Source organism: Artibeus jamaicensis, unplaced genomic scaffold (assembly GCF_021234435.1).
Source record: "Artibeus jamaicensis isolate MK-2021 breed Jamaican fruit bat unplaced genomic scaffold, CSHL_Jam_final contig_335, whole genome shotgun sequence".
NCBI classification, from domain to species: Eukaryota; Metazoa; Chordata; class Mammalia; order Chiroptera; family Phyllostomidae; genus Artibeus; species Artibeus jamaicensis.
In genome coordinates, this window is record NW_026521800.1 from 3,371,307 (window position 1) to 3,399,277 (window position 27,971).

Below are 27,971 nucleotides of genomic sequence, written 5' to 3' on the forward strand. Positions count from 1 at the left end.
GCATTTTCCATGCAGTATTAAAAACATTTTTCTCTCTTGCTTACATTAGTTTTTCTGCATGCATTATTCTCCTCTCTTGATCATGGCCCTGTTTGTTTGGCTTTTATTTTTTAACCCCTAATTTAAAAAATAATTTCTTTAACTTCTAATTTGTTTGACTTCTATGGACAATATTTGTGTGGGGCTGGGTGTGGGGAATGTATATATTTAAAGATTTTTATTGCCTTTTAAAACACATTAGTGTAGCTGTAACAGGTGAGATGTAGCTATAGCACGTATGATTCCCTGGAATAGAACTCCCTGTATTTTTCCAAAACATAATTATTGTTAAGGATAAGACAGGACTACGACTTCTCCTAGTTTCTTTTGTGGAAAAAAAATAGCAAGTATGAAGCCATTTCTCAAAGTGGCAACATACAGCTACAGAAGGTGAGATGTAGGTATAGCAGATGTAATTAACTGGAATTGAACTCCCTGTATTTTTTCAAAACATAATTACTGTTAAGGATAAGACAAGACTATAACTTTTCCTAGTTCCTTTTATGGAAAAAAATAGTAAGTATGAAGCTATTTCCCAGAGTGGCAACATGTAGCTACAGAATTTTTTTCATGAATGTGTAAAATGAGAAAATAACATTATAATCAGAGAAAACAAAGGAAGGGAAAATAAGTGAGTATTTTTTTTAATGTAGGAAAAGAGGTTAAATTATGGTAGTCATATGATATGATCCAAACTTTTCTTTCCCATTTCTTTTTAAATTCTAGGCATCGAATAGGATTCAAGAGTCAAAGAGTCAGTGCACTCAGGTGGTGCAGGAAAGAGAGAGCCTTCTGGTGAAAATCAAGGTTCTGGAGCAAGATAAGATCCGGCTGCAGAGGCTGGAGGATGAGCTAAACCGGATGAAAGCAACTCTAGATGCAGAAAGTAGGGTGAAACAGCACCTTGAGTGTGAGAAACAGCAAATCCAGAATGACCTGAATCAGTGGAAAACTCAGTACTCCCGCAAAGAAGAGACTATCCGAAAGATAGAGTCAGAAAGAGAAAAAAGCGAGAGAGAGAAGAACAGCCTTAAGAGCGAGGTTGAAAGACTCCAAGCAGAGATCAAGAGGATTGAAGAGAGGTGCAGGCGAAAGTTGGAGGATTCTACCAGGGAGACACAGTCACAGTTGGAAACAGAACGATTCCGACTTCAGAGGGAAATTGACAAACTCAAGCAGCGCCCTTATGGGTCCCATCGGGAGACCCAGACTGAGTATGAATGGACTGTTGACTCCTCCAAGCTGGTGTTTGATGGACTGAGGAAGAAGGTGACAGCGATGCAGCTCTACGAGTGCCAGTTGATTGACAAAACGACCTTGGACAAACTGCTGAAGGGGAAAAAGTCAGTGGAAGAAGTGGCTTCTGAAATCCAGCCTTTCCTTCGGGGTGCAGGAGCTATTGCTGGAGCATCTGTTTCCCCTAAGGAAAAGTACTCTTTGGTGGAGGCCAAGAGAAAGAAATTAATCACCCCAGAATCCGCAGTCATGCTTCTGGAAGCCCAGGCAGCTACAGGTGGTATAATTGATCCCCATAGAAATGAGAAGCTGACTGTTGATAGTGCAATAGCTCGAGACCTCATTGACTTCGATGACCGTCAACAGATATATGCAGCAGAAAAAGCTATCACTGGTTTTGATGATCCCTTTTCAGGCAAGACAGTATCTCTTTCAGAAGCCATCAAGAAAAATTTGATTGATAGAGAAACCGGAATGCGTCTGCTGGAAGCCCAGATTGCTTCAGGGGGGATAGTGGACCCTGTGAACAGTGTCTTTTTGCCAAAAGATATAGCCTTGGCTCGTGGGCTGATTGACAGAGATTTGTATCGGTCCCTGAATGATCCCCGAGATAGTCAGAAAAAGTTTGTGGATCCAGTCACCCAGAAGAAAGTGAGTTACATGCAGCTGAGGGAACGGTGCAGAATCGAACCTCACACTGGTCTGCTCTTGCTGTTGGTACAGAAGAGAAGTATGTCCTTCCAAGGAATCAGACAACCTGTGACCGTTTCTGAGCTAGTAGATTCTGGTATATTGGGACTCAACACTGTAAATGAGCTGGAATCGGGTCGAATTTCTTATGATGAGGTTGGTGAGAGAATTAAGGACTTCCTTCAGGGTTCAAGCTGCATAGCAGGCATTTACAATGAGACCACAAAACAGAAGCTTGGCATTTATGAGGCCATGAAAATTGGCTTGGTTCGACCTGGTACTGCTCTCGAGTTGCTGGAAGCCCAAGCAGCTACTGGCTTTATAGTAGATCCTGTTAGCAACTTGAGGTTAACAGTGGAAGAAGCCTATAAAAGAGGTCTGGTGGGTATTGAGTTCAAAGAGAAGCTCCTGTCTGCAGAACGAGCTGTCACTGGGTATAATGATCCTGAAACAGGAAACATCATCTCTTTGTTCCAAGCCATGAACAAGGAACTCATCGAGAAGGGCCACGGCATTCGATTATTAGAAGCACAGATTGCAACTGGTGGGATCATTGACCCAAAGGAGAGCCATCGATTACCAGTTGACAGTGCATATAAAAGGGGCTACTTTAATGAGGAGCTCAGTGAGATTCTCTCGGATCCAACTGATGATACAAAAGGATTTTTTGATCCAAACACTGAAGAAAATCTTACCTATTTACAACTAAAAGAAAGATGCATCAAGGATGAGGAAACGGGGCTCTGTCTCCTGCCTCTGAAAGAAAAGAAGAAACAGGTGCAGACGTCCCAGAAGAATACCCTGAGGAAGCGTAGAGTGGTCATCGTGGACCCAGAAACCAACAAGGAGATGTCTGTTCAAGAGGCTTACAAGAAGGGCCTTATCGATTATGAAACCTTTAAAGAACTGTGTGAGCAGGAGTGTGAGTGGGAAGAAATAACCATCACTGGGTCTGACGGCTCTACCAGGGTGGTCCTGGTAGATAGAAAGACAGGAAGTCAGTATGATATTCAAGATGCTATTGACAAGGGCCTCGTTGACAGGAAGTTCTTTGATCAGTACCGATCTGGCAGCCTCAGCCTCACTCAGTTTGCTGATATGATCTCCTTGAAAAATGGTGTTGGCAACAGCATTGGCATGGGTGGTAGTGTCAGTGATGATGTTTTTAGCAACTCCCGACATGAGTCAGTAACTAAGATTTCCACTATATCTAGTGTCAGGAATTTAACCATCAAGAGCAGCTCTCTTTCTGACCCTCTGGAAGAATCTAGCCCTATTGCGGCCATCTTTGATACAGAAAACCTGGAGAAGATCTCCGTTGCAGAAGGTATTGAGCGGGGCATTGTGGATAGCATCACTGGCCAGAGGCTTCTGGAGGCTCAGGCCTGCACAGGCGGCATCATCCATCCAACCACCAGTCAGAAGCTGTCACTGCAGGATGCCCTCTCCCAGGGTCTGATTGACCAGGATATGGCCACCAGGCTAAAGCCTGCCCAGAAAGCCTTCATTGGCTTCGAAGGTGTGAAGGGAAAGAAGATGTCGGCGGCAGAGGCAGTGAAAGAAAAATGGCTTCCTTATGAGGCTGGTCAGCGCTTCATGGAGTTCCAGTACCTCACTGGAGGCCTAGTTGACCCAGAAGTGCACGGGAGGATAAGCATGGAAGAAGCCATCAGAAAGGGGTTCATCGATGGCCGAGCAGCTCAGAGGCTGCAGGACACCAGCAGCTATGCCAAAATCCTGACCTGCCCCAAAACCAAATTAAAAATATCCTATAAGGATGCTATGAATCGCTCTATGGTGGAAGACGTCACTGGCCTACGCCTCCTGGAGGCCGCCTCAGTCTCATCCAAGGGCTTGCCCAGCCCTTATAATGTGTCCTCTGCCCCAGGATCCCGCTCTGGCTCCCGCTCTGGGTCTCGCTCTGGCTCCCGCTCTGGTTCCCGCAGTGGGTCCCGGAGAGGAAGCTTTGATGCAACTGGGAATTCTTCCTACTCTTACTCTTACTCCTTTAGCAGTAGCTCTATTGGGCACTAGTAGTCAGTTGGAAATGGTGGTTATACCTTGACTTCATTCATATAAATTTTCACTTTATTGAGTAAGAAAGAAAACTGGTGCTTGCAGTATAGTGATAGGATTTTCTGTGCTTAAGGAAACATAGCCTAAGTTGAAATCAAATAGTAAAGGCTGTTCAGGCTTTTTATCTTCTTAGCCCATCTCAACTAATGTAATACACTGGATGTAGTGCCTATGAAGTGGTAGTTAGTTGTAAGGATAGCACAAATTGAATTTAGAATTTGTTTCTTCTGTGTTTAGATTTTTGATTGATTCTGCTTGAACTTCTTTTGGCCTATAATACAGATTTCTGTTCTCAGAGATGAACATTAAATGGATCATTAATATGTTAGTCATCTTGTTTCTCATCTAAATATTTCCACTTTCTGTATTAGGAGATAACCACCTTCCACCCCCCACCAAAAGAAACCCACCCAAACTTAAGCATTTTTGGAATGAGTCTCCTTTAGTTTTAGAATGTGGATTATATGACCCCATACACTCTTACGTATCTGTTTGGTTTGGTATTAATTTGACTGTTCATGATAGCGGCAATCTTTGCTTTTCTTTGGTCAAAGTTTCCTGTTTATTTTGCCTGTCATTTTCATTGTACTTTAAAAAGCTGTCTATGAAGTTTGCTATTTGGGCAATAAACTTTCAGACTTTTGAATTTTTTGTGTTTTGACTTAATAACATGTTTATACACACAAGGGCATTTAGCAGCAGCTTTTTGCAAAATACATATTAAGAAAAACCATTTATAAACCATTTTAGTTCTGAATTCTTGTTAGAATTTGGTCTTTGAAGATAGTTTTTGCAACACTTCTCGAGTGCCTGTTGTAATCAGGTAGAGTCCTTGGAAATAAGCCTGTGTGAAGGCCAGGCCATAGGTCAGTACCCACTTCTACTTTATTTTGGACCATAAGTACAAAGTAGCATGGGCAGAAGTCGTCATCATAACATTTAAAAAGTAATGAGGTGGCCAAGATTCTATTTTGGGTATACTCAAAATGCATGGTATTTCATTTTGTCCCCTAAAAGTATTGTCCTTGAATCCATGAGATGGAAGCCTATTCCTTCGATCAAAAAAGAAACTTGAGGCCCTGGCCGGTGTAACTCAGTGGATTGAGCTCGGGCCTGCGAACCAGACAATCGCAGTTCGATTCCCAGTCAGGGCACATGCCTGCGTTGCAGGCCAGTTCCCAGCAGGGGACGCACGAAAGGCAACCATACATTGATGTTTCCCTCCCTCTCTCCTTCCCTTCCCCTCTAAAGATAAATACATAAAATCTTAAAAAAAAAAAAAGAAACTTGAAATTCAGACATTTGTCATTAAACTCACATGACTTTACTGAGCACCTAGTTTGTGTCTACTATTGGGCTAGGTACTAGGAGGACGCAGTGGAATTTAGAAGGCCCTGACTTCAGGCCTGTGCAGTGTGGGTGGGGACAGAAGATACCCGCGCAGCACTCAGTGGGACAACTTGCATATGTCAGTAGTATATTTTAAGACAATCAAATGAATTTTATAGTACAGATAGAGAAAAAGGAAAGCAAATGAAATGCTAATGTGTAGAACCACAAAGATCATAGTTAAATTATTGGGACTTTTGGTACTTAGGGTGAAAACAGCATTCATATCTTACCTCTTTTTTCGCCCTTCCCCCCAACCTTCCAATCTGGGAGACTTGCCATGAGTTCATTCACTAAGTATTGAGTTCTTTGTGCCACACATTGGGCCAGAAACTAGATCCCATGGAAGGAACACATGGCACACAAATAGCCCTTGTGATAAGGAAGAAAAATGTGCTAAGTGCTGTGTTGGGGCAAATAGAGATTCCTTATACTAGAGCTGGGAGACTGTTAGCTCAGGCTGCCATAATAAAACACCTCAGACAGGGTGACTTAAACAAATTTACTTTCTCATAGTTCTGGAGGTTAGAATTCCAAGATCAAGTTGCAGTTCAGGGTTGGCTTCTGGTGACAACTCTTCCAGGCTTGTGGACAGTGATGGCTATGGAAGGAGCTCTGGTGTCTGTTCCTCATTTTATGAGGATACTAGTCCTATCACATTAGGGTCCCACTCTTATAACCTCATTTAACCTTAATCACCTCATTTAAAGGCCTTATCTCCAAATACTGTCACATTAGGGGTTAGGGATTAGACATGCATTTCAGGGTGTGGGGGATGACACAGTTTAGCCCCTTAGGAAACCTAACCCAGAGTAGGGCAGGAGGATACTCTAGAAAGTGATGATTAAATAGATCAATGAATATCAGTGTAAAGCAGTTCCTAAGGTTGAAAGAGTGCACCCACTCCAAGCTGCTGCCAAAGTTGTCATTAAGCTTTGAGATAGGGCTGTGTCCTGGGAGAAAGGACATTCTTGACCTGCAGTAGTTTTAATTTGTTTCACATGCACAGTACATCCACCAAAAAGGGAAATATATAATTTTTGGTGAAATCATCTCACATTCAAATAGTCTCACATTTGGCAGGCTGCTGGGCTAAGCAGTAAATGTGACTAAAGATGCTGTGGGCAGAATGAATAAGCTGCTTCTAGAACTCATTCCTTACCCCCCGTCTGCTTGCAGTTATTGGCTTGTTTCTGTATTTTCTGGTACTTCCTTTTCACATGAATTAGCATTTTTTTGTTTTTGGTAGGTGAGAGAATTGTGCTATTGGTCTTTAGAAACAGCTGTTCACAAAAATTTCCTTCACTTTTGTTTCTTCATCTGGTGGATACAAGGGCAAAGGGAAGTAAAGATTTGGCATCAGTCTTGAATAAAATAAAAATAATATAAAAGGGATTAGATTCTGGGAGTTAAAACCATCTGGGGAAACTAGCAGGTTTATCAGTGTAAGGAAGTAAGTACTCGAGGACTAATGGAACATGTCAAAGAGACATGAGTTGGTTTAAAGTGGCTCACACAGGTCAAATTTGAGATGATTTGAGCATCAGTAAGGATTATGATGGTACTAGAATAGTAATGAATTAAAAATTTTATTATTAAATCAGTAATTCTTAAAAACAATTTTATAGTGAAAACAATGAAATTATGGTACCAATGCTAGCTATGGTAGTATTAAAGAATCATCATTTATAATTTCTAACATAATGACATTCAGTGAAGAATTATGTGAGTTTTGGGGGGAACAGGACATTCATATGACCTCAAGATACCCCTCAAATTACCAATTACCAAGAGGCAATGTGCTTTTAAAATGGAGTGATACAACCACCACTTTTACCAAGTCATCAAATTTCATAATACTAATTGAGAATCCAAAATACATGTCCTCTATGAGATGCCATAAGGAGATACCCATACCTACTTGCAAAACCGCTTCGACTGAATCTAAGCATAAAGGAAAAAAAATCTGACAAACCCAGAAAGAGGGACATTCTACCAGACTAGTTGCCGAGGCTCCTGACAAAATTCAATGACTTAATTTAAAAAGGACAGTAGGGGAGACTGTGCTATATTAAAATAGACAATAGCCAATTATAGCTCATGAGTTAAAAAATAAGGAATTTTGGGACAACTGGGAAAATCTGAATATAAAGTGTAAGATGATATTTCGAAATGATTAATTTTCTTAGGTTCGATCGATTATTGTGGTCACGTAGGTAAATGTCCTCATTCTTAAAAGACTCATACGGACTTTAGGAGTGAAGTACCCGCAACCTAGTCAATACATTCAAATAATTCAGCAAAAATTGTGTTTGGGGCTGTATCGGTAGATAGAGCGGGAGAAAGCAAACAAACGGGGACGGGACAGATGATACTAGTTAATGAGCAGGCGGACAGACAGCTACGCGAATGCTCGTTGTACTCTTCTTTAAACTTTTCTTTAGATATAAACTGCTCTTCTAGAAAGTATGTGGGGCGGTGGTGATGCCGGTCAGGGAAGGCCAGGAGCAAATGAGTCCACGAACAGTGGGACTAAAGCAGCGGTATTTGAAAGAGGTAGGAAAACACCTCTCACAATGACAGCTCAGGGCCGGTGCCCGCAGGCGTCTCCCGCCGGCGGAGGAGTGACCCCGCCCACAGCTCCCAGAAGCCCGTGCGGGCCGCCGACAGTTCGGCGGCTTCCTCCTGGCGGGTGGGGTGCGGCCATGGAAGGCGACCCTCCACCCGTGGAGGAACGGCGGCGGCTGCAGGAGGAGCTGTCCGAGTTCGTGGAGAGCTGCTGTCGGAGGCTGGAGGGGGTGACGGCGTCCCTGGGCTGGAGCCTGGATCTGCTGGACCCCGGGAAGGAGGACGCGGCAGAGGTGAGCAGTGTGGCGTCCCTTTGGGGGCCTTGGGCCTGCAACCTTCTCTGGCGGTGGAGGATCCACGCTGGGGCCACGAAGGGAAGGGCGTGGGAGCCCCCACCCGTGTGCAGAGCCGCGATCGGCTCCCGGGACGGGCTGCGAACGCCCCTGAGTCCCACGGGCTGGGCGCGCGAGGGCCCCGGAGCGCACATCACCCACCTCCTGGGTGGCGTACCTACCGGGGAACTTCGGGTTTAAAGAAAATGTGAAAATCCCCTGGGTGAAGGGGAAATAGCACATCTGGTGTTTATGTAGAAAATACCTGAATGGGTCTCAAAGTGCTTGTAGCAGAGGTGTTGGCGGTTTGCTTTGTCATCTGTCACGTGGATTCCGCAGTTGCCTCCGATTCCGTGTCTAGAGAGGATGGGAGTTCAGTTCGCCTTTCTCTGCATTAAAATTGTGCACTTCTGACTGGAACACCGCTGATTCTAGGATTATTAAAGGATGTCACTAATAGATGGTGACTAGCGACTCATCTGAACATTAACATTGTTTTGAAAAAATGTAGGGAAGTGTATTAGAATGAGAAATTCTGATTTTTTTTAAGGTGTGGGAGGAAGGAAAGCGTTCCAATGAGGGGTAATTCATAATCTCTTAAGTTCTTTCTGAGTTTACCATGCTGCAATAATATCTTTCAGGTTTAAATTGCATAACTGATTGCCAAGAGGCATTGTAAAGTATATTTGATTTATATATTGGGTTGGCCAGAAAGTCCATTTAGTTTCTGTAAAATAAAAGACAAAATTTTTTTATTTTCGATAACTTTATTGACTGGGTATTTTGAGTATGTCCACCATCTCCTACATGGTATAACATTGATCGTTCTCAATTAATGTCTCGATTTTAACGCAATCAACTTCAACTGGTCTACCTGGCCATAGAGCATTGTTCAGCATGAAGTGAGAAATCTCCAGCAGGAAACTTGGCAAATCACTTTTGAGACTGCACAAATCTTTTTTTTTTTTTTTTTGCATTTCAGTTGTGTTTTTATCTTTCTTGAAATAATAAAGCACACTATACTGAAAGTGTTGTGTATTTTCTTCCATCTTCAATATTAAAATGGCTACACAAAGATTCACCAATTTTGATAAGCTTTTAAAAAATGCACCCTGATATGACAGCTGTCACAATCAATCTAACAAAATTGTTTCAAATGACGTTAAAAACAACTAAGCACTATTAGAACCATTGTGCAGAAAAAATGTAACAGACTTTTTGGCCAACCCAATAGATTTTTGGCAGTTATCACTATATAGTGAAAATTGAAGCCATAAGTTCTTCCAGCAAATATATATCAAGTGGCAGAAGGCTATTGGTTGGATCTACATGAAACACCAACATTTAAAGGGGATCAGCTAGTGGTATATATACACAATGCAATATTATTCAGCAATGAAAGAGAAGGAAATTCTGTCATTTGCAACAACATGGATGGACTTTGAGGGAATTATGCTAAGTGAAATGAGTCAGAGAGAGACAAATACCATCGGACTTCACTCATGTGGAATCTTAAAAAACAATGAAAACAAATGAATAAACAAAACAAAACAGAAACAGACTCAGAGAGAGAACAAGTTGATGGTTGCCATAAATTAAAATAAGAGAAAATATATGTGTAACCCAGGTGTATATGGTCCCTCTGGAAAAAAAATAACAAAGGGGGATATGTAGAACAAGGAAAACCTCTCTAGAGGAGACCAGGTAGAAGGAACCAGAGAGGTAGAAGGAACGTGAAAAGTATCAGGATGACAGTATAAATAGACAATTAGATTGTGACCTTCTGAGCATTCACATGTAAGGACTATGACATGTGCTTTGGCTATAATAATAAGAAGGTCGTTAGTCACCTGCTGACTGGTAGGAGGTTGTTGAGGCAGTGAATGTGAACAAATCTTTTAGAGTTGGGCTTTGATAGGGTGGAGAGAGGGGGCAGGGGCTATAAGGAGAAGGTTTTACAAAATTTTTTAATATGTACATAGGCTCAAACTGGGTATTGGGAGAAGTCTGCAGAAGAGGACGTAACTAGATAGTACCACTTAATTAAGTAGTAAACACTTAATGGTATAATTATTTAAATCTTTAAATATTATATATCTTTTTTCTTTGATTCCCTTTGGGTTTTATAGGATGAAGTTGTGATATGCCCTTATGATTCCAATCATCACATGCCTAAATCGTCTTTAGCAAAGCACATGGTATCGTGTAGGTTGAGGAAACTGGGCTACACGAGAGAAGAAGAGGTACCGTATGTTTATTATGTATATGTCATGTAATCCATGCATTAATAAATTCACAATATATACAAGCTATAGTGTGAGGTTTTCTGACATAAAATAATAATCATTTGTGGGGTAGAATGGTACTAGCCTAATTTTGCAAATTATTGCAAGAGATATTTAAATGATATTAATCTACTTATTTATGTCAAATGTTAAAATAAGTTAATCATTTGATCCTCAAGAACACTAAGTTTTACTTTTTATTGTTTAGGGTGAAATGTATAATTCTGAATTTTTCTATGAGAATGTAAAGATACCGTCAATCACTCTGAGTAAGTATTAATAGATTATAATTTTAAAATACCTTACTATATACATATCTGTATTGATAATTCATTTTTGAATTATCAAAAGAATGGACTTTATGATTAAGTACACTTTGTACCTTAAGAGAATGTAGGATTAATTTAAATTAATGTTTGGTGAAACTAGTTTTGGTAATCTGAAATTTAGAGACCAGGCTTATATTAATAGTTAGTGAAAACCTGGCAAAGCTTTGTGCAGTGGGACAGACACATTTCTTTTGTGTTATAACAAAAATCTGGCCACACAACAGTTTGAAGATAGGACTGAAGCTGGAAATGTGTTCCAATAGGTTGAAATCTTGGGCTCTAAAATCAGAAGGCCCTGATTGAACTCTTGGTTTTGTCACTAACAGATGTGGGACTTTCAGCAAGGTTATTAACCTGTTTGTTGCCTAAACTTCTTTATAAAATCTAGAAAAGAGGTGATGGTAATAGCACTTTTGCAAATATTAAATATGATATATATAATACTTTTGGAATAACACTTACCTGGGATTCAAGTAATGTTAGGTATTATTGGTTTCTAAGATTTGTAGCAGCTACTGCTGTGTGCCTGATTATGTTTTCTGAACCACCTGAAAACTCTGGTTACTTATTGGGATCTAGACAATCTGAAAGAATTCTGCATTCACATTACCTAGGCAATGATTTTGAGTATTTACTCTGTTAAGATTCTCAAAGGTTTCTTTATGTATCTAAACCAATTGGTAATCTTGTGGACACTGATGATTCGTATTGTGTTTATGGATTTTCAACAGATAAGGACTCACAATTCCATATAATTAAACAAGCTAGAACCGCAATTGGAAAAGATGGAGATTCTTATAATCAAAGTAAGTGGCATCATAGTTTGAGCTAATTAATGATGTTTCTCCCACGAGCACATTAGTAATTTTTAAGAAAAATCTTGTGAAAACAATTACATGGAAAAGGTTAAGTTTTACATTTAACATTAGACTACTGTGCTTGGTGTCACCTTCATTTGTTAGAGATTTTCTGCTCAAATGGATGAGTTTCACTAGAACACCATCTTTAGCGAGGGCTTCATGCTTTGGAATTACCTAATAGAGATTGCCTTGTAGATAATTTTTAAATTTACAATGATTTAGTAAATAAATCCCATTTAGTGAGACTATTTTACCCTGGGTTTTCCTCTTTCTCTTGAGAATTAGCCCATTGTTAAATGTAAGGATATTGAAATGCAGTATAAAAGGAAGACTTAGGCTAAAAGAGATTAGTCTCCACAGCTGCTCCTAAGAATAAGCCAACACAAAGCAATACATACAGTTTAGAAGGGTTTGTAGATCCCTTCATGCCCAGCTTTGGAGTTGGGTTAAGAGTTTTTGCCTGGGACTTACTTAGCAGAGATTAGGTTAGAATTTTAAAGTGTGAGCTTTTAGGAAATTGAAAGAAAACTGAATCCATCAAAAACATAGAAGTATGGGGTGGGATGGGAGAAATAGATAAAAAAAAATGTACTTGAAAAGTAACTAAATAAAATTTATATTAAAAAAAAACATAGAAGTAAACAAGTAAATAGAGTTAATAGATTTTTGAACCTGGATATAAAATCTAACCTCAGCATGACTGACTCCTTTTATAAGGATCTGAGTATTCCTTTGAACCTTCTGAAGGTAGCTTTCCTTGGACATTTACCTTTTCCCCCCATCACTCTTCTTTCTAGCTGAATTATATTTACCAGCTCATTGTTACAATTTGTTCTCTCCCTTGTTGAAGGTCAGGGTCTTAACCCATTTTTCTAAGCCAATATCTGGGCTTGATTTCTCCCTAAGTTGCATTGTGGCTTTGGAAAGAGGAAATCCCTTACCCTTAGTCTACCTTATGTTGGTTTCTTACACCAGCCAGATGCATGTGTCCTATTTTGAAGCTCCCATTTTTATGCACTTTTGTGCTAAATTTCACACTTTTCTCTTTGAGGGGAACATTTCACTTTTGTCTTATTTGAAGAGATAATAAGCTGTGACCAGTCAAGCCTTTTTTGGGCCACTATTATTGGTTCTACTCATTGCCCCTGCTTAGTTAATCAACCAATTAAAAAATAGAGGATTGTTTTCTGTGTGGTTTTGAATGGATTAATTATCAAAGGACTTTTTTTGGCCTTACCTGGTTAGATATATATACTGTGTTTATATGAGAGATTAAAAAGGACTCAGAGATCATCTAATCCAGTGTTTGCTTTTAGAGATTTGGAAATAAACCCCATAGAGAAAATCAGGTTCTGGTGTATTTGTTCTAAAGGTCCTCAATACTTTATATTTTAAAAGAGGTTTTTTTTTCAAAGCTCTGTTACGTGTTTTATTACTACTTCACAACAAACTTGTGATAGGTTGGACGAGTATTTCCCCTCCATAGTGGGTGAAGCAGTAGAGGGACACCTAAGTGAATTAACACTCTTGCTAGATAATAGGAAAGCTGGATCAAGAGCCAAGTTCCAAATTTTGGCACAAACCTTGCATTGAGTCATGCTGCATTCTGTTAAGAGACTCTACATTCAGTGATATTTGTGGAGTCTAGATTTACTCAAATGTATTCGTTATTTATTATGTCTGTCATGATTAAGTAGAAGAATATCACAAACTTCAAATCTGAACATATTTTTATTAGTACTGTTCATTGTTTATTCTCCTTTGGGTAAGCCTGTTTTAAAGAAATAAAGTAGCTGATTGGACTTGTACAAAGGACAACTTTTCTGAGTTTTTGCTTCCTTATCTGTAATATAAAAGTATCTCTGGCGTTATTTAGAGCAATACAGATAATGAATGCTAAACTAGCCTTGACTAATAATTGGTAGCTGTTTTTGTCTAGGTACTTTAATTTCTAAGCTAATTAATGTATTGAAAGCAATATTAAGATAGTGAAATGGGTGAGAATTTATATATATATATATATATCAGTAATTTTCTAGAACATTTTCTAATATTCAGAGTTTTTTATTTATGTAACTGAGTAATAAGGCAGATTTGGACATTGTAGTTCTTTAAAAAGCAAAGAATTACTTTGAATCAATACCTTCAATACATAATTAAGAGGAACTTTTACTTGATTTTGAATTTTTGCACTAGCTTAAACTAAGATTTAATTGTTAAGAATAACCATTTTTATATGATCTGTAACCCTCTTTTTAAAATCTTTTTTTATTTTGTGTACAGTTCTGCGATTTCTCAACAGAAATTTTTTTTGTGGCTTACTTATGTCTTAGACATTTTACCATATGTATTTACTTTGAAGGAGGATGACTAATATGAACAATTTTACATTTTCCCATACAGTTAATATTTTGGTTGTTATTCACTGTTATAATTTTTTTGTATATTTGTTTTCATTTCATTGATTTTATTAAGTCTCAATTCATTAGCCTTTGTGAAAGCTTAAATAACCATTAGATCTACTTATTTTTGGATATAGTTATTTTGGTTGATTTTACAACTAAAATATTAATTTTAATCATAAACAATTATTTTATATTTAGTGGTTTATCATTTTCCTTCAGTATTAAAGATTCAAGTTGCTGTACCTCAGTTTCACGACCTATACAATTGACCCTCGGACAAAATGAGTTTGCACTGCACAGGCCCACTAATATTTGTTTTCAGTAAATACAGTTGGCCCTCTGAATCCATAGGTTTCACATCCACAGGTTTGGTATCCAAGGAGGATGCCAAACCAGTAATTTCGATCCACAGTTGGCAATCCAGGGATGTGAAGGGTGGACTGTCTGCATTGTTCTACACCAATTTATATAGGGCTATTGAGCGTCCACAGATTTTGGTGTACCTGGAGTTTCCTGGCATCAAACCTCCTCGGATACTGAGGACCAACTGTAATTAAATTTTTAGGGAGTCAAGTTATACAAGGATTTTTGACTGCATGGGGAAGAGGGGGGGTTGGTGCCCCTGACTACTGCTTTGTTCAAGGGTCACCTGTACTTGAGTCATGGCCATGATTTGAAGATCAGGTACTATGGTTAGATAACCTAAAGAGACATGATTATACTGGTTCTAGAGCTAATCTGTTCCTACCACTTGTGAGACTTGGAGAAGTCACTTTGCTTCTGTGGGCTGTACTTTCTTTTATCTCTAATGTTAAGAAATTGACTCCATATGAATTCTTGCTAAAATTCTAAATCAGTATATTAAAAACAATACCTCTTGTTAATATTTAATATTGTATCTCGTATGTTTAAGATGCCCTATGATGGCAGAAGTGACTAGCAAGAAAGAATTGAGAATTAGAGTTATGAAAGTTTCCGTTTGGGGTGATGAAACGTTCTGGAGATGGGTAGAGGTGATGGCTGCACAGCAGCATGTGCAGTGCCAGTGACCGGTACATGGGAAGATGGTTAAAATGGCACATTTTATGTTATGTGTATTTTACCACAACTTTTAAAAAACTGCTGCCCATGGAAGTAGATAGAAGATCACAGAATTTGTATGATTACAACATTGAGATGTACCCCTAAGTCCTAGAAACCTGTGTTTGAAAATTTACACTTTATGGAAATGTAAGCTTATTTAAGTGTGTTTACCCGTTTTGTTTTGTCAGAAATATCTATGCTCTGAACAATTCAAATGCAGTTTGTTGTTTAACTTTTCCTGTACTTTTTCTTTTTCAGTAATTGGGGTGAGTATAAAGAGGAATTAGGAACCTGAATGTACTCCTTATTTAAAGATATGCAGTATCCTTTTTGCAAATGATATCCTTTTAAAAGTATCATTCAAATTTTTAAACTTTAATTCACTGTCACAATATTACAGTCTTGATTTGGAATTTTATTTGAATTTTAAGGAATTTAAGTATCACTCTTCACCATACAGAAATTTAAGACGAATAATGAAAACTCCAGTATATTTCAAGGAGGAAATTATATTTCTTTGTTTGAAAACCACAGGCAAAGGTTTACGTGGAGCCTTTTATAATACAGTCATGCACTGCATAATGACGTTTTGGTATACAGCTAACTGCATATACGAAGTGGTCTGTAAGATTAAAATGGATTATAAGTGAAAGTTTGCAAATTTGAAAGAAAAGGCTGGACCTGACCAGGACGTTGCATTTACTGCTAGCTCTGGATGGTTTAAATAGACAGGGAAGCTTAGTATGTTGTCTACCTGACCTTCACCCTGCCCCTGGCTGGTGTCCGCAGCTATTGGAGTGAGGGGAGCCAGCTGGAGAGGAAGGGAGCCCAGGAGCTCCCTGGTCCCCCTCGCACGCATTCCTGCAGCACACTCCAGCGCATAAACTCACCTCCCTTTGTTCCCTTTCTCTTTTATCTCTCTTTCTTCTTAGTCTCATTTCAACACCCCTCCTGCCCCTGTCTCCTTCTCTCTCTCTCTCTTTCCTCCTCTCTCATCCCTCTTTTGTTCTCATCTCAAGATTTATGTGTCTCTTTAGATCTCTACTTCTGCTACCCCTTTCTCTCCACTTTTCTTTCTTCTATTTCTCCCTTTTCCTCCCTCCTCCTGATGCCCACTTTCTCTCCCGTGGTGCCTCCCTCCACAGCCTACCCCATGCCTCCCCAAGCCACACATACACTTTATCTTTTATACAGTATTTTTATTCTACCTTTTTAAGGCTCAGTTATGTTTCGATAATACAAATACCATTGAGTTACATTTGCCTGCAGTATTCAGCACAATAATAACATGCTGTGCAGACCTCATAGCCTAGGAACAATAGGATATATCACATCGCCTTGTAGACTATACCATCTAGGTTTGTGTAAGTACACTCTTATGATAGTCTTACAATGATGAAATCACCTAATGAGGCATTTCTCAGAACCTGTCTCCATCATTAAGTGGCGCATGACTGTACATCAGTGTTTTCTAATCTTTTCTCATTTTTCTCCCAAACTTTTATAACCTGTGTTCACAGGGTTAGGTTTATTAAAGCTGACTCATTTTTATATAATAAAATGAAATGTTTTAATATCTGGATACACAAAAGGGTTTTTCCTAGTAGACAAGTGAAATTGATTGACTTGAAAGGGAATCCTTCCCCAAATTAAAAATTCTTTGATAAGTACAAATGGCCGTGTATCATAATCTATACCTGTTAAACCACAGACTCAGATTCAGTGTAGCTATCCTCTTAATTTGTAGACAAATGTAATCTTTTGTGTGTGTGTTATAATGATTAGTTCATAGTATGCTTTTATTTGATTTTTTCTTGTATCTTAGGAGCCAACAAGGTTAAGCTTTATCAAATATAAGTATCTGGGAGGAGCTACAGATTTTACATTGTTCTATGAGCCAGTTATTACTGTAGGGTAACCTAGCAAATATTAAAAGGATTTATTTAGTAGCTCATGTTCTTTGCATTAGTGAATACCAAGTTCTGGGACTATCATTTTAAATTGCTTTATTTACAGTTACAATAATTTTTTTATTTCTTTGAGAAAATTTGAATCTCAAAAATTTTCTTCAATGTTTAATACATCATATCAAGGTATTGTATTTACTTTTTTTCATTAATGAGCAGATTTTGGAAAGTTCTGTAACTATTGTGGGGCACTGCTATTAACTTTTTTCAATTAACTTAGTTAAGCCAATATGCTTCCTCTTTGGAAAATGAAAACAAGTTTAGTCTCAATTTAATCTGTCTTTCTCTGCTCTGAGGAAGTGTGGGATTTCTGCTACCTAACTGGTTTTTTGGTCTCTAGCTCTGAGTCATTGCACAAATAGAATGTATTTTGTATATGGAACAGCTAGCTTGATGTCTCATGTAAAAAAGATGTTTTTTAATATATTTTTCATATTTCCATAACTTAGCTTCAGAGGAACTATGAAGTTTGTTACCTATTAAAATCCCCCCCCAGCTTTTATGGCAAAAGACATAATAAATAGAAATGAAGTTAATATCTACTTTTATAATATGGCCAGCCTTTTAAAAATTGTTACCCAGAAAGTTGCCTTGTGAGCACATTGTTTTACAGTAATTACTGCCTGATTTCATGAGATCTGTCTTAACTTTGTTGGGGAGAATAGCACACGTCCACAATATCCTTTATGTGGGTATATCATTCAGGATAGAGTCATTGTTTTTCATTTATCACACAGATTGATATTTTGTAATTTAGGGGTTACTATGAAAAAAATCATGTTAACACTGTGTTATAGTGCATGTTTAAAGATTAGTAGTAGATTTTAAGTCTACGTTGCTTCATGTATTGTTTATTCTTGTGGTTTTATTTTTACTTTAGGAATTTATTCTTCATTACCTGTTGAAGTTCCTCTGAATCACAAACGATTTGTTTGTGATCTGACCCAAGCTGATCGTCTTGCCCTCTATGATTTTGTAATTGAGGAGACAAAGAAGCAGCGCTCTGATTCTCAAATTATTGAAAATGACAGTGATCTCTTTGTAGACTTGGCTGCAAAAGTCAATCAAGGTTTGAGATGAATATTATGGTTTTATATTTCCTAACTGTCACTCCATTCTTTCGGTATTATTAAGATGATTTTTCAGGTCACTTTGAGTATGAATAGGATGGCTTTGTATTGTTTCATATTCACATGAAAAAATGTTTATTCAGTACATGAAATTTTGCTCTCTGATTTTTACATTAAGCATAGCTTCTTCCTGTAAGAATCTTAAGTACAACTGTGCCGTTGTTTTCTTTAATCTATGTACATAAACATTATTGTGTTTAATGGCTACAGAAAAGGCATGGTATAAAACTTAGCTCACTTACATCATGTACGATTTTAAAATACTTTTGTGACCTACAATGAAACATGTTGAAATGTGATTGTGGTGTTCCTTCCTGCTAATTTATAACAATTTAAAAGTTTCTAAGGATATAATTACTTTATTTTATTCTTTTATTAGATAATAGTCGAAAAAGTCCAAAATCTTACCTTGAAATTCTGGCAGAAGTGAGGGATTATAAAAGAAGGCGCCAGTCCTATAGAGCCAAGAATGTTCACATAACCAAGAAGTCGTATACTGAGGTAAGTTTTACACAGTCTTGTAGAGCTCTTGAGAACAGACATTTCCCTTAGGTAGTTTTCTAAGTCTGTTCTAACGGTTTCCACAGCTCCTTAGACATTTTCTGGAAAAAACTGTCTTCAAGCTGGCCACACCTGCTTTGCATTTGTTCCATCACTTTCAGGCCCACCCTCTATCAAAGGCTTTTAGGGTATAAAAACCTTACATAAATACCTGCTTTTGAGAAAGTGGTAGGAGGATTTTGACTTTCAAGAGACCTGGGCTTAAGTTTTAATTCTGCTGTTTGTCATTGGCTATTTGACTTGGGCAAGCTATTTGAGGGTTTTAAAAACTACTTTTTAGCCCTAGGTAGTGTGGCTTATTTGGAGCATTGTCCCATGAACCCAAATGTTGCATGTTTGATTCACGGTCAGAGCACATGCCTGGATTGTGGGTCCAGTCCCTAGTCAGGATGCGTGCAAGAGTCAACTGATTGATGTTTCTCTCTCACACTGACATTTCTCTGCTACTCTTTCTCCCTCCTTTCCCCTCTCTCAGAAATCAATAGCCATGTCCTCAGGTGAGGACTAGAAAGTGAAAAAAAAAAAGAATATTTTTTTCATTTTATCACAATATAACAATTGACTGAGATTATATATGTGGATAAAATTTGTTCAGTAAATATATATTTTTCCCTTTTTAAAATATATTTTATTGATATGCTAGTACAGTTGTTGCATTTTTCACCCCTTTATTGCCTTGCATCTTGTACATCCCCTTCCACCAGCATTTCCCCACCTTAGTTCATGTCCTTGGGTCATAGCGTACATGTAAGTTATTTGGCTTCTACATTCCTTACAGTATTCTTAACCTCCTTCTATTTTGTACCTACCATTTATGCTTCTTACTCCCTGTACCTTTTCCCCAATTCTCTCCCCTCCCCCTCACCTCTGATAACCCTACATGTGATCTCCATTTCTGTGATTTTGTTCTCATTCTAGTTGTTTGCTTAGTTTGTTTCTGTTTTTGTTTTTTTTTAGGTTCAGTTGTTGATAGTTGTCAGTTTGTAGTCATTTTACTGTTCATAGTTTTGATCTTCTTTTTCTTAGATATGTCCCTTTAACACTTCATATAATATGGATTTAGTGATGATGAACTCTTTTAACATGACCTTATCTGGGAAGCATTTTATCTGCCCTTCCATTCTAAATGATAGCTTTGCTGGATAGAATATTCTTGGATGTAGGTCCTTACCTTTCATGACTTGGAATACTTCTTTCCAGCCCTTTCTTGCCTGCAACTGTTCTTTTGAGAAATCAGCTGATAGCCTCAAGGGAACTCCTTTGTAGATAACAACTCCTTTTCTCTTGCTGCTTTTAAGATTCTCTCCTCATATTTAATCTTGGGTAATGTAATGATGATGTGCCTTGGTGTGTGCTTCCTTGGGTCCAACTTCTTTGAGACTCTCTGAGCTTCCTGGACTTCCTGGAAGTCTGTTTCCTTTGCCACTTAGGGAAGTTCTCCTTCATTATTTTTTCAAACAAGTTTTCCATTTCTTGCTCTTCCTTTTCTCCTTCTGGCATCCCAATGATTCAGATGTTGTAATGTTTAAAGATGTCCTGGAGGTTCCTAAGCCTCTCCTCAATTTTTTGAAATCTTTCTTCATTCTATTATAGTTGGATGTTTATTTCTTCCTTCTGGTCCAAATCATTGATTTCAGTCCCAGTTTCCTTCCCTTCACTGTTGGTTTCCTGTATGTTTTTCTTTATTTCACTTTTTATAGCCTTCACTTCTTTCTCTATTTTGGGACCATACTCAGCCATTTCCATGAGCATCCTGATTACCAGTGTTTTGAACTGTGCATCTGATGATATATTGACTATCTCTTCATCACTTAGTTCTGTTTTTGGAAATTTGATCTCTTCTTTCATTTGGGCTATATTTTTTTTGTCTTGACAGGGGTATTCACCTTACAATTTAATAGGTATTGCCAGGGTAGGGCAACTCCAATCACTGCAGTGTGGTGCTGTATCGGGAGGAGAGGGCAGAGAGGGAACAATGCCACTTGCTTAGCTCTCCACAAGCTTTCAGTCGCTTCCTTCACTACCTAGAAGCAAATTGGGCCCTCCTGGTGCTGATTCCGTAGTGAGAGGGTTTGTGTCCATTCTAGGACCCTGTGGGTCTCTCCAAAGAACTCTCCTGTGAGGCTGGGAGTTTTGCTTACCACTGCAGCCCCTACAGGTTTTTCCAGGTAGAGGTTTTAAGGCCTTTTTTTCTGGCACTGGAACCCTGGTCTGCGCAGTCTGTCTTGCTTCCTGGTTTATCCACATGTATGTGGGACTGCTGGGTCCGCCAGCTATCACCTCGCTTGCTTGGTCCTCCAGCTGCCACCTCGCTGCATGTCCTCTCTGCCCCGGCTGCTCATTGCTTCCCCTCCTAGCAGTCTGGATGAATGTGTTTTTAACTCCTCAGTTGTCAGACTTCCATGCAGTTTGATTTTGTGGCAGTTCTGATTCTTTTCATTTTTAAATTTGTTGTTGTCCTTCTTTTGATTATGTGAGGAGGCAAAGTATATCTACTATGCCTCCATCTTGGCTGGAAGCCCAATAAAAAGCTATTTTTTTTTTTGGCAGAAATTTTAGTGTGCTTTTATGTACTCTACTAAATAGGCTTAAGAAGTGAATGTCTTGTTTTCAATTATTTATAATTTATATATTATATAATATATATTATAAAATTATATAATTAATTACATTAATCTCTTGATGTATATCTAAATTTATATTCAGATGTTATTTAGTGGATAGAGTTGAACTTTTTGGTACATGCATTACCTTGCCCAGACTGAATAATTTCCTCATTGAATTCCTAATTGTTCCTACATTATTTCTCATTCTCTTTAGGATTTCAAAGATTTTCCACAATCTGGCCTCATGCTACCAAGCATTTTCTTTTGCTTTAGTCAATCATGTCTCTTAGATTGTATCTGAGTGCATAGCTTTATGCTCAACTACAGGTCCCAATACGTGTTCTTTTCTCATCTTAAATGTTCTTTGTTTTGCTGTTTAAATCTTTTTTCTATTTTGTAAGTTCCAGGTGCACAACTTTATATTTTGACATCTGTAGACACTACAAGTGGTCACTGCCAAAAGTCTAGTTACTATCATTACCATATAACTTATCCCTTTCTACTTTTCACTGTCCTCCCAAACTCTTTCCCCTCAGCAACCACCAGTTGGTTCTCTGTCACATGAGTTTGTTTTTGTTTATTTATTGTTGGTTTTGAGTGAAACCATATGGTATTTGTCTTTTTCTTCCTGATTTATTTCACTTACATTATACCCTCAAGTATATATTCATAGTATCCCTCAAGTATATATTCATTATACATTCATAGTATCACCAATGGCAAAGTCTCATTTCTTTTTATGGCTCAGGAAGATTCAGTGTATGTGATATCTTTCTTCATTTATCCATTCATGGACACTTGGTTGTTTCCAAATATTGGCTGTGCTGCAATAAGTATAGTGGTGCATATATCTTTTCAAATTAGTGTTTTCTTATTCTTAGGATAAATATGCAGAAGTAGAAGAGCAGGGTAATATGATAGTTTTATTCTTAACTCTTTGAGGAATCCCCGTGCCATTGCCCACAGTGGCTACACCAATTTATAGTCTCATCAACAGCAAATGGGGTTTAACCTTTTTATTCATATTCTCTCTGACACTGTTTTTTTCTTACCTTTTTGATAATAGTCATTCAGATAGGTATGATATCTCATTATAGTTTTGATTTGTATCTCCCTAATAATTAGTGATGTTGAGCATGTTTTCCTGTGCCTGTTGGCCACGTATATGGCTTTGGAAAAATGTCTGTTCACATCTTCTGCCCATTTTTTAATTTGGTAGTTTGTTTTTTGTTGTTGAGGGATGTGAGCTTTTAGGATATTTTGTATATTAGCCTCTTATCAGATATATGATTTGCAAATATTTTCTACCATTCAGTAAATTGCCTTTTCTTTTTAATGTTGGTTTCCTTCACTGTGCAAAACTTTTTAATTTGATGTAGGTTTTTTTATTTTCACTTTTTCCCTTGTGTTTGGAGAGCCACAAAAACATTTCTAAGACCAATGTCAAGGAGATTACTGCCTATGTTTTCTTCTAGGAATTTTATGGTTTCAGGTCGTACATTCAAGTCTTTAATCCATTTAGAGTTAATTTTTGTGTATGGTGTAAAATAGTTGTCTAGTTTCATTATTTGCATATGGCTGTCCAGTTTTCCAAATACAGTTTATTAAATAGACTGTTCATTCTTTATTCTGTGTTCTTGGCTCTTTTGTTGTAAATTAATTGTGTGTGTGTGTGTGTGTGTACACACACACACACACACACACATATAAGTTTATTTCTGGGCTCTCAATTCTTCATTGGTCTGTGTGTGTATGTGCCAACACCATATACTGTTTTGATTACTATAGTTTTGTAATGTACTTTGAAATCAGGGAGCAAGATACCTCCAGGTTTGTTCTAATTTCACAAGATTGCTTCAGCTATTCAGGGTGTTTTGTGCTTCTTAAAAATTTTAGAATTATTTGTACTAGTTCTGTAAGATATACCATTAGAATTTTGATAGGGATTCCACTGAATCTGCAGATTGCTTTGGGTAGTATTGACATTTTAATGACATTAATTTTTCAAATCCATTTATTTGTGTCTTCTATTTCTTTCATCAGTGTCTTTATATTTTCATTGTACAGGTCTTTCATCTCCTTAATTAAATTTATTCTTAGGTATCTTATTCTTTTTGATGCAGTTGTAAATAGGATTGTTTTCTTAATTTATCTTTCCAGTAGTTTGTTATCAATGTGTAGAAATGCCACATATTTTGTATGTTGATTTTGTATCCTGCAACTTTACTGAATTCAGTTACTAGTTATAACAGTTTTTTTGGTGGAGTCTTTAGGGATTTTTATATATAGTATTATGTCATCTGCAAGTACAGTTTTAGTTCTTCCTTTCTGATATGTATGCCTTTTATTTCTTTTTCTTGTCCAATTGCTGGGGCTAGGACTGTCTATATACTATGTTGAATAAAAACGGTGAAAGTGGGCATCCTTGTCTTGTCCTATCTTAAAGGAAAAGTTTTCAGCTTATCAACATTGAATATATTTGCTATGTGTTTTTCATATATAACCCTTATTAGATTGAGATAATTTTCTTATGTATTCACTTTGTTGAGAGTTTTTATCATAAGTGGATGTTGAAATTTGTCAAGTTCTTTTTCTGCATATATTGAGATGATTATGTGATTTTTATTTTTCATTTTGTTAATATGCATATTGATTGATTTATGGATGTTGAACCATCCTTACATACCATGAATAAGTCCCACTTTATTGTGGTGTGGGATCTGTATTGGTGAATTCAGTTGGCTAATATTTTGTTGAGGATTTTGCATCCATGTTCATCAAGGATGTTGATCTGAGGGGAGAGGGAAGGGAACTTAAGGGGAAAAAGGGGGAGGGATTTTGAGGAACAAGTATGAAAGACACAGAGATGAGGACTTGGGGGAGGGGGGAATGGGAGGGAGGGGGGAGACCGGGTGGGGGGGTGGGGTGGGATGGGAGAAATAGATTAAAAAAATGTACTTGAAAAGTAACTAAATAAAATTTAATATTTAAAAAAAAAAAAAAAGGATGTTGATCTGTACTTTTCTTTTTTTGTGGTTTCCTTGTCTGGTTTTGGTGTAGATAATGCTAGCCTTGTAAAATGTTTTTGGAAGAGTTCCTTTTTTGTTTTTTAGAAGAGTCTGAGAGGGATAGTTATTAAATCTTGAACTTTTGGAAGAATTCATCGGTGAAACCATGGGGTCCTGGGCTTTTATTTATTTATTTTTTTCAAAAAGATTAAAAAATTTTTTATTGATTATGCCACTATTTCCCCCCCTTCATTCCCCTCCACCCTGCACACCCCTCCCCCTCCGTTCCCCCCCTTTAGTTCATGAACACGTGTCTCAAGTTCTTTAGATTCTATATTTCCCTTACTATTCTTACCCTCCTCCCTATCTATTTTCTATCTACCGTCTACGCTACTTATTTTCTGTACCTTCTCCCCCCTTCTCCTCCTCCCACTCCCCTGTTGCTAACCCTCCATAAGATCTTCATTTCTATGGTTCACTCCTGATCTAGCTGTCCTCTTAATTTGCTTTTGTTTTAGGTGTGGTTGTTAATAACTGAAAGTTTGCTGTCCTTTCACTGTTCAGCTTTTTTATCTTCTTTTTCTTAGGTAAGTCCCTTTAACATTTCATATAATAAGGGCTTGGTGATGATGAATTCCTGGAATTTGATCTTATCTGAGAAGCACTTTAACTGTCTTTCCATTCTAAATGAAAGCTTTGCTGGATAGATCAATCTCGGTTATAGGTCTTTGTATTTCATGACTTGGAATACTTCTTTCCAGCCCCTTCTTGCCTGTAAGGTCTCTTTTGAGAAATCCGCTAACAGTCTGATGGGAACTCCTTTGTAGGTGACTGTCCCCTTAGCTCTTGCTGCTTCTAGGATTCTCTCCTTCATTTTAATCTTGGCTAATGTAATGATGATGTGCCTTGGTGTGTTTCTTCTTGGGTCCAACTTCTTTGGGACTCTCTGAGCTTCCCGGATTTCCTGGAAGTCTATTTCCTTTGCCATATTGGGGAAATTCTCCTTTATTATTTGTTCAAATAAGTTTTCCACTGGTGGCTGTTCCTCTTCCCCTTCTGGTACCCCTATAGTTCGGATGTTGGAACGTTTAAAGATGTCCTGAAGGTTCCTAAGCCTCTCCTCCTTTTTTTGAATTCTTGTTTCTTCATCCTTTTCTGTTTGGTCATTTTTTCCTCTTTCTGATCCACTCCTTTGATTTGAGTCCCAGTTTCCTTTCCATTACTATTGGTTTCCTGTGCATTTCCCTTCATTTCAATTAGTTTAGCTTTCATATGTTCCTCTAATTTGTGACTATAATCAACCAGTTCTTTGAACATCCTGATCATCAGTGTTTTGAACTGTGCATTTGAAAGTTTGGCTGTTTCTTCATCGCTTAGATTTATTGGCTCTGGGGCTCTGAGTTGTTCTTGAGCCATGTTTTGATCTTTTTGTGCCTGTTATATATGAGAAGTGGAGCCTTAGGTGTTCACCAGGGCAGGGCCACCCAGGTCACTGGTTTGTGATGCTGTGTGTGGGGGCGGGGTCAGAGAGGGAGCAATGGCGGTCCTCTCTGCTCCCCCCGTCCGCCTCACCGCTTGCCCCCACCTGTTTATCTGAGCGCAAATGTATGAGCCTGCCGCCCTGTGCTGGGGCCTGCTTGGTCTGTCTGAATGCACGTCTTTTCACTGGTTCATCTGCGCGCAAATGCATGACCTCAGACAGCCAGCCATGCTGTGCTTTCCCTTAGCTACCTTGCACCTGGGATCCTCGCCCTCGGCTGCTTATGCACCACCCAGGTCAAAGGGGGGATCGTTTTTTGTCCGACCCGCTCCGCTGCTGGCTTCTCCCCTCTCACCAGTTTAGCTGAGTGGTTCGTTCTTTTCAGAATCCATATTGTTCAATTTTCTGTGATTTGGTTGCGTTTATTGTTGTTAAAACTTTGTTCTTTTTAGATTTGGTTGTGCGAGGAAGCAAAGTGTTTCCACCTATGCCTCCATCTTGGTGGAAGTCTCTGCTGGGCTTTTATTTGTTGGGAGGTTTTGGTTACTGATTCAGTTTCTTTACTAATAATTGGTCTATTCAGAGTTTCTTTTTTTTTTAATTTATTTTTTTATTGATTATGCTGTTACAGTTGTTCTATTCCCCCCTTCATTCCCCTCCACCCTACCCCCCATCCCCACCATTACCCCCCTTTAGTTTATGATCATGTGTCTCAAGTTCTTTAGATTCTATATTTCCCATACTATTCTTGCCCCCCATCTATTTTCTACCTACCGTCTATGCTACTTATTTTCTGTACCTTCTCCCCCCTCCTCCTCCTCCCACTCCCCTGTTGCTAACCCTCCTTGAGATCTTCATTTCTATGTTTCCACTCCTGATCTAGCTGTCCTTTTAGTTCGCTTTCGTTTTAGGTGTGGTTGTTACTAACTGTGAGTTTGCTGTCCTTTCACTGTTCAGCTTTTTTATCTTCTTTTTCTTAGGTAAGTCCCTTTAACATTTCATATAATAAGGGCTTGGTGATGATGAATTCCTGGAATTTGATCTTATCTGAGAAGCACTTTATCTGTCCTTCCATTCTAAATGAAAGTTTTGCTGGATAGAGCAATCTTGGTTGTAGGTCTTTGTATTTCATGACTTAGAATACTTCTTTCCAGCCCCTTCTTGCCTATAAGGTCTCTTTTGAGAAATCCGCTGACAGTCTGATGGGGACTCCTTTGTAGGTGACTGTCCCCTTATCTCTTGCTGCTTCTAGGATTCTCTCCTTCATTTTAATCTTGGCTAATGTAATGATGATGTGCCTTGGTGTGTTCCTTCTTGGGTCCAACTTCTTTGGGACTCTCTGAGCTTCCCCGGTTCCTGGAAGTCTATTTCCTTTGCCAGATTGGGGAAATTCTCCTTTATTATTTGTTCAAATAAGTTTTCCACTGGTGGCTGTTCCTTTCCCCCTTCTGGTACCCCTATAGTTTGGATGTTGGAGCGTTTAAAGATGTCCTGGAGGTTCCTAAGACTTCTCATTTTTTTGAATTCTTGCTTCTTCACTCTTTTCTGTTTGGCCATTATTTGCTTTCTTCTGGTTCACTCCATTGATTTGGGTCCCAGTTTCCTTTTCCTCACTATTGGTTTCCTGTGCAATTCCATTCATTTCAATTAGTTTCGCCTTCATATGTTTGTCTAATTTGTGGCTATAATCAACCAGTTCTGTGAGGATCCTGATCACCAGTGTTTAAAACTGTGCGTCTGAGAGTTTTGCTATTTCTTCACCGCTTAGATTTATAGGCTCTGGGGCTTTGAGATCTTCTTGAGCCATTTTTGGTCTGTTTGCGCCCGTTAAGTCTGAGGAGCGGAGCCTTGGACTCCCAGATCTCTGGGTCGTGACTCTGTATGTGGAGGCGGGGTCAGAGCGGGGAAATGGCGGCCCCCTCTGCGG

At 38.5% G+C, this 27,971-nt stretch overlaps 2 protein-coding genes across 4 annotated transcripts in view; both read left to right on the forward strand.

Moving 5' to 3' along the window:
- The window catches only part of DSP (desmoplakin), a 40,587-nt gene extending 35,900 nt beyond the window's left edge, over positions 1-4,687 (forward strand). For all 3 annotated transcript variants that reach the window (XM_037165515.2, XM_037165514.2, XM_053664095.1), the window contains exon 24: positions 766-4,687. In XM_037165515.2, coding sequence (XP_037021410.2) covers positions 766-3,999 — 3,234 coding nt within the window. In that variant the 3' untranslated portion in view covers positions 4,000-4,687. The remainder of the gene's footprint in view (positions 1-765) is intronic.
- Positions 4,688-8,096: 3,409 nt separating this feature from the next.
- The window catches only part of SNRNP48 (small nuclear ribonucleoprotein U11/U12 subunit 48), a 34,792-nt gene continuing 14,917 nt past the window's right edge, over positions 8,097-27,971 (forward strand). The window contains exons 1-6 of the mRNA XM_037165518.2: positions 8,097-8,291; positions 10,460-10,573; positions 10,824-10,884; positions 11,676-11,750; positions 18,140-18,328; positions 18,769-18,890. Of these exons, the coding sequence (XP_037021413.2) occupies positions 8,136-8,291; positions 10,460-10,573; positions 10,824-10,884; positions 11,676-11,750; positions 18,140-18,328; positions 18,769-18,890 (717 nt within the window). The 5' untranslated portion in view covers positions 8,097-8,135. The remainder of the gene's footprint in view (positions 8,292-10,459; positions 10,574-10,823; positions 10,885-11,675; positions 11,751-18,139; positions 18,329-18,768; positions 18,891-27,971) is intronic.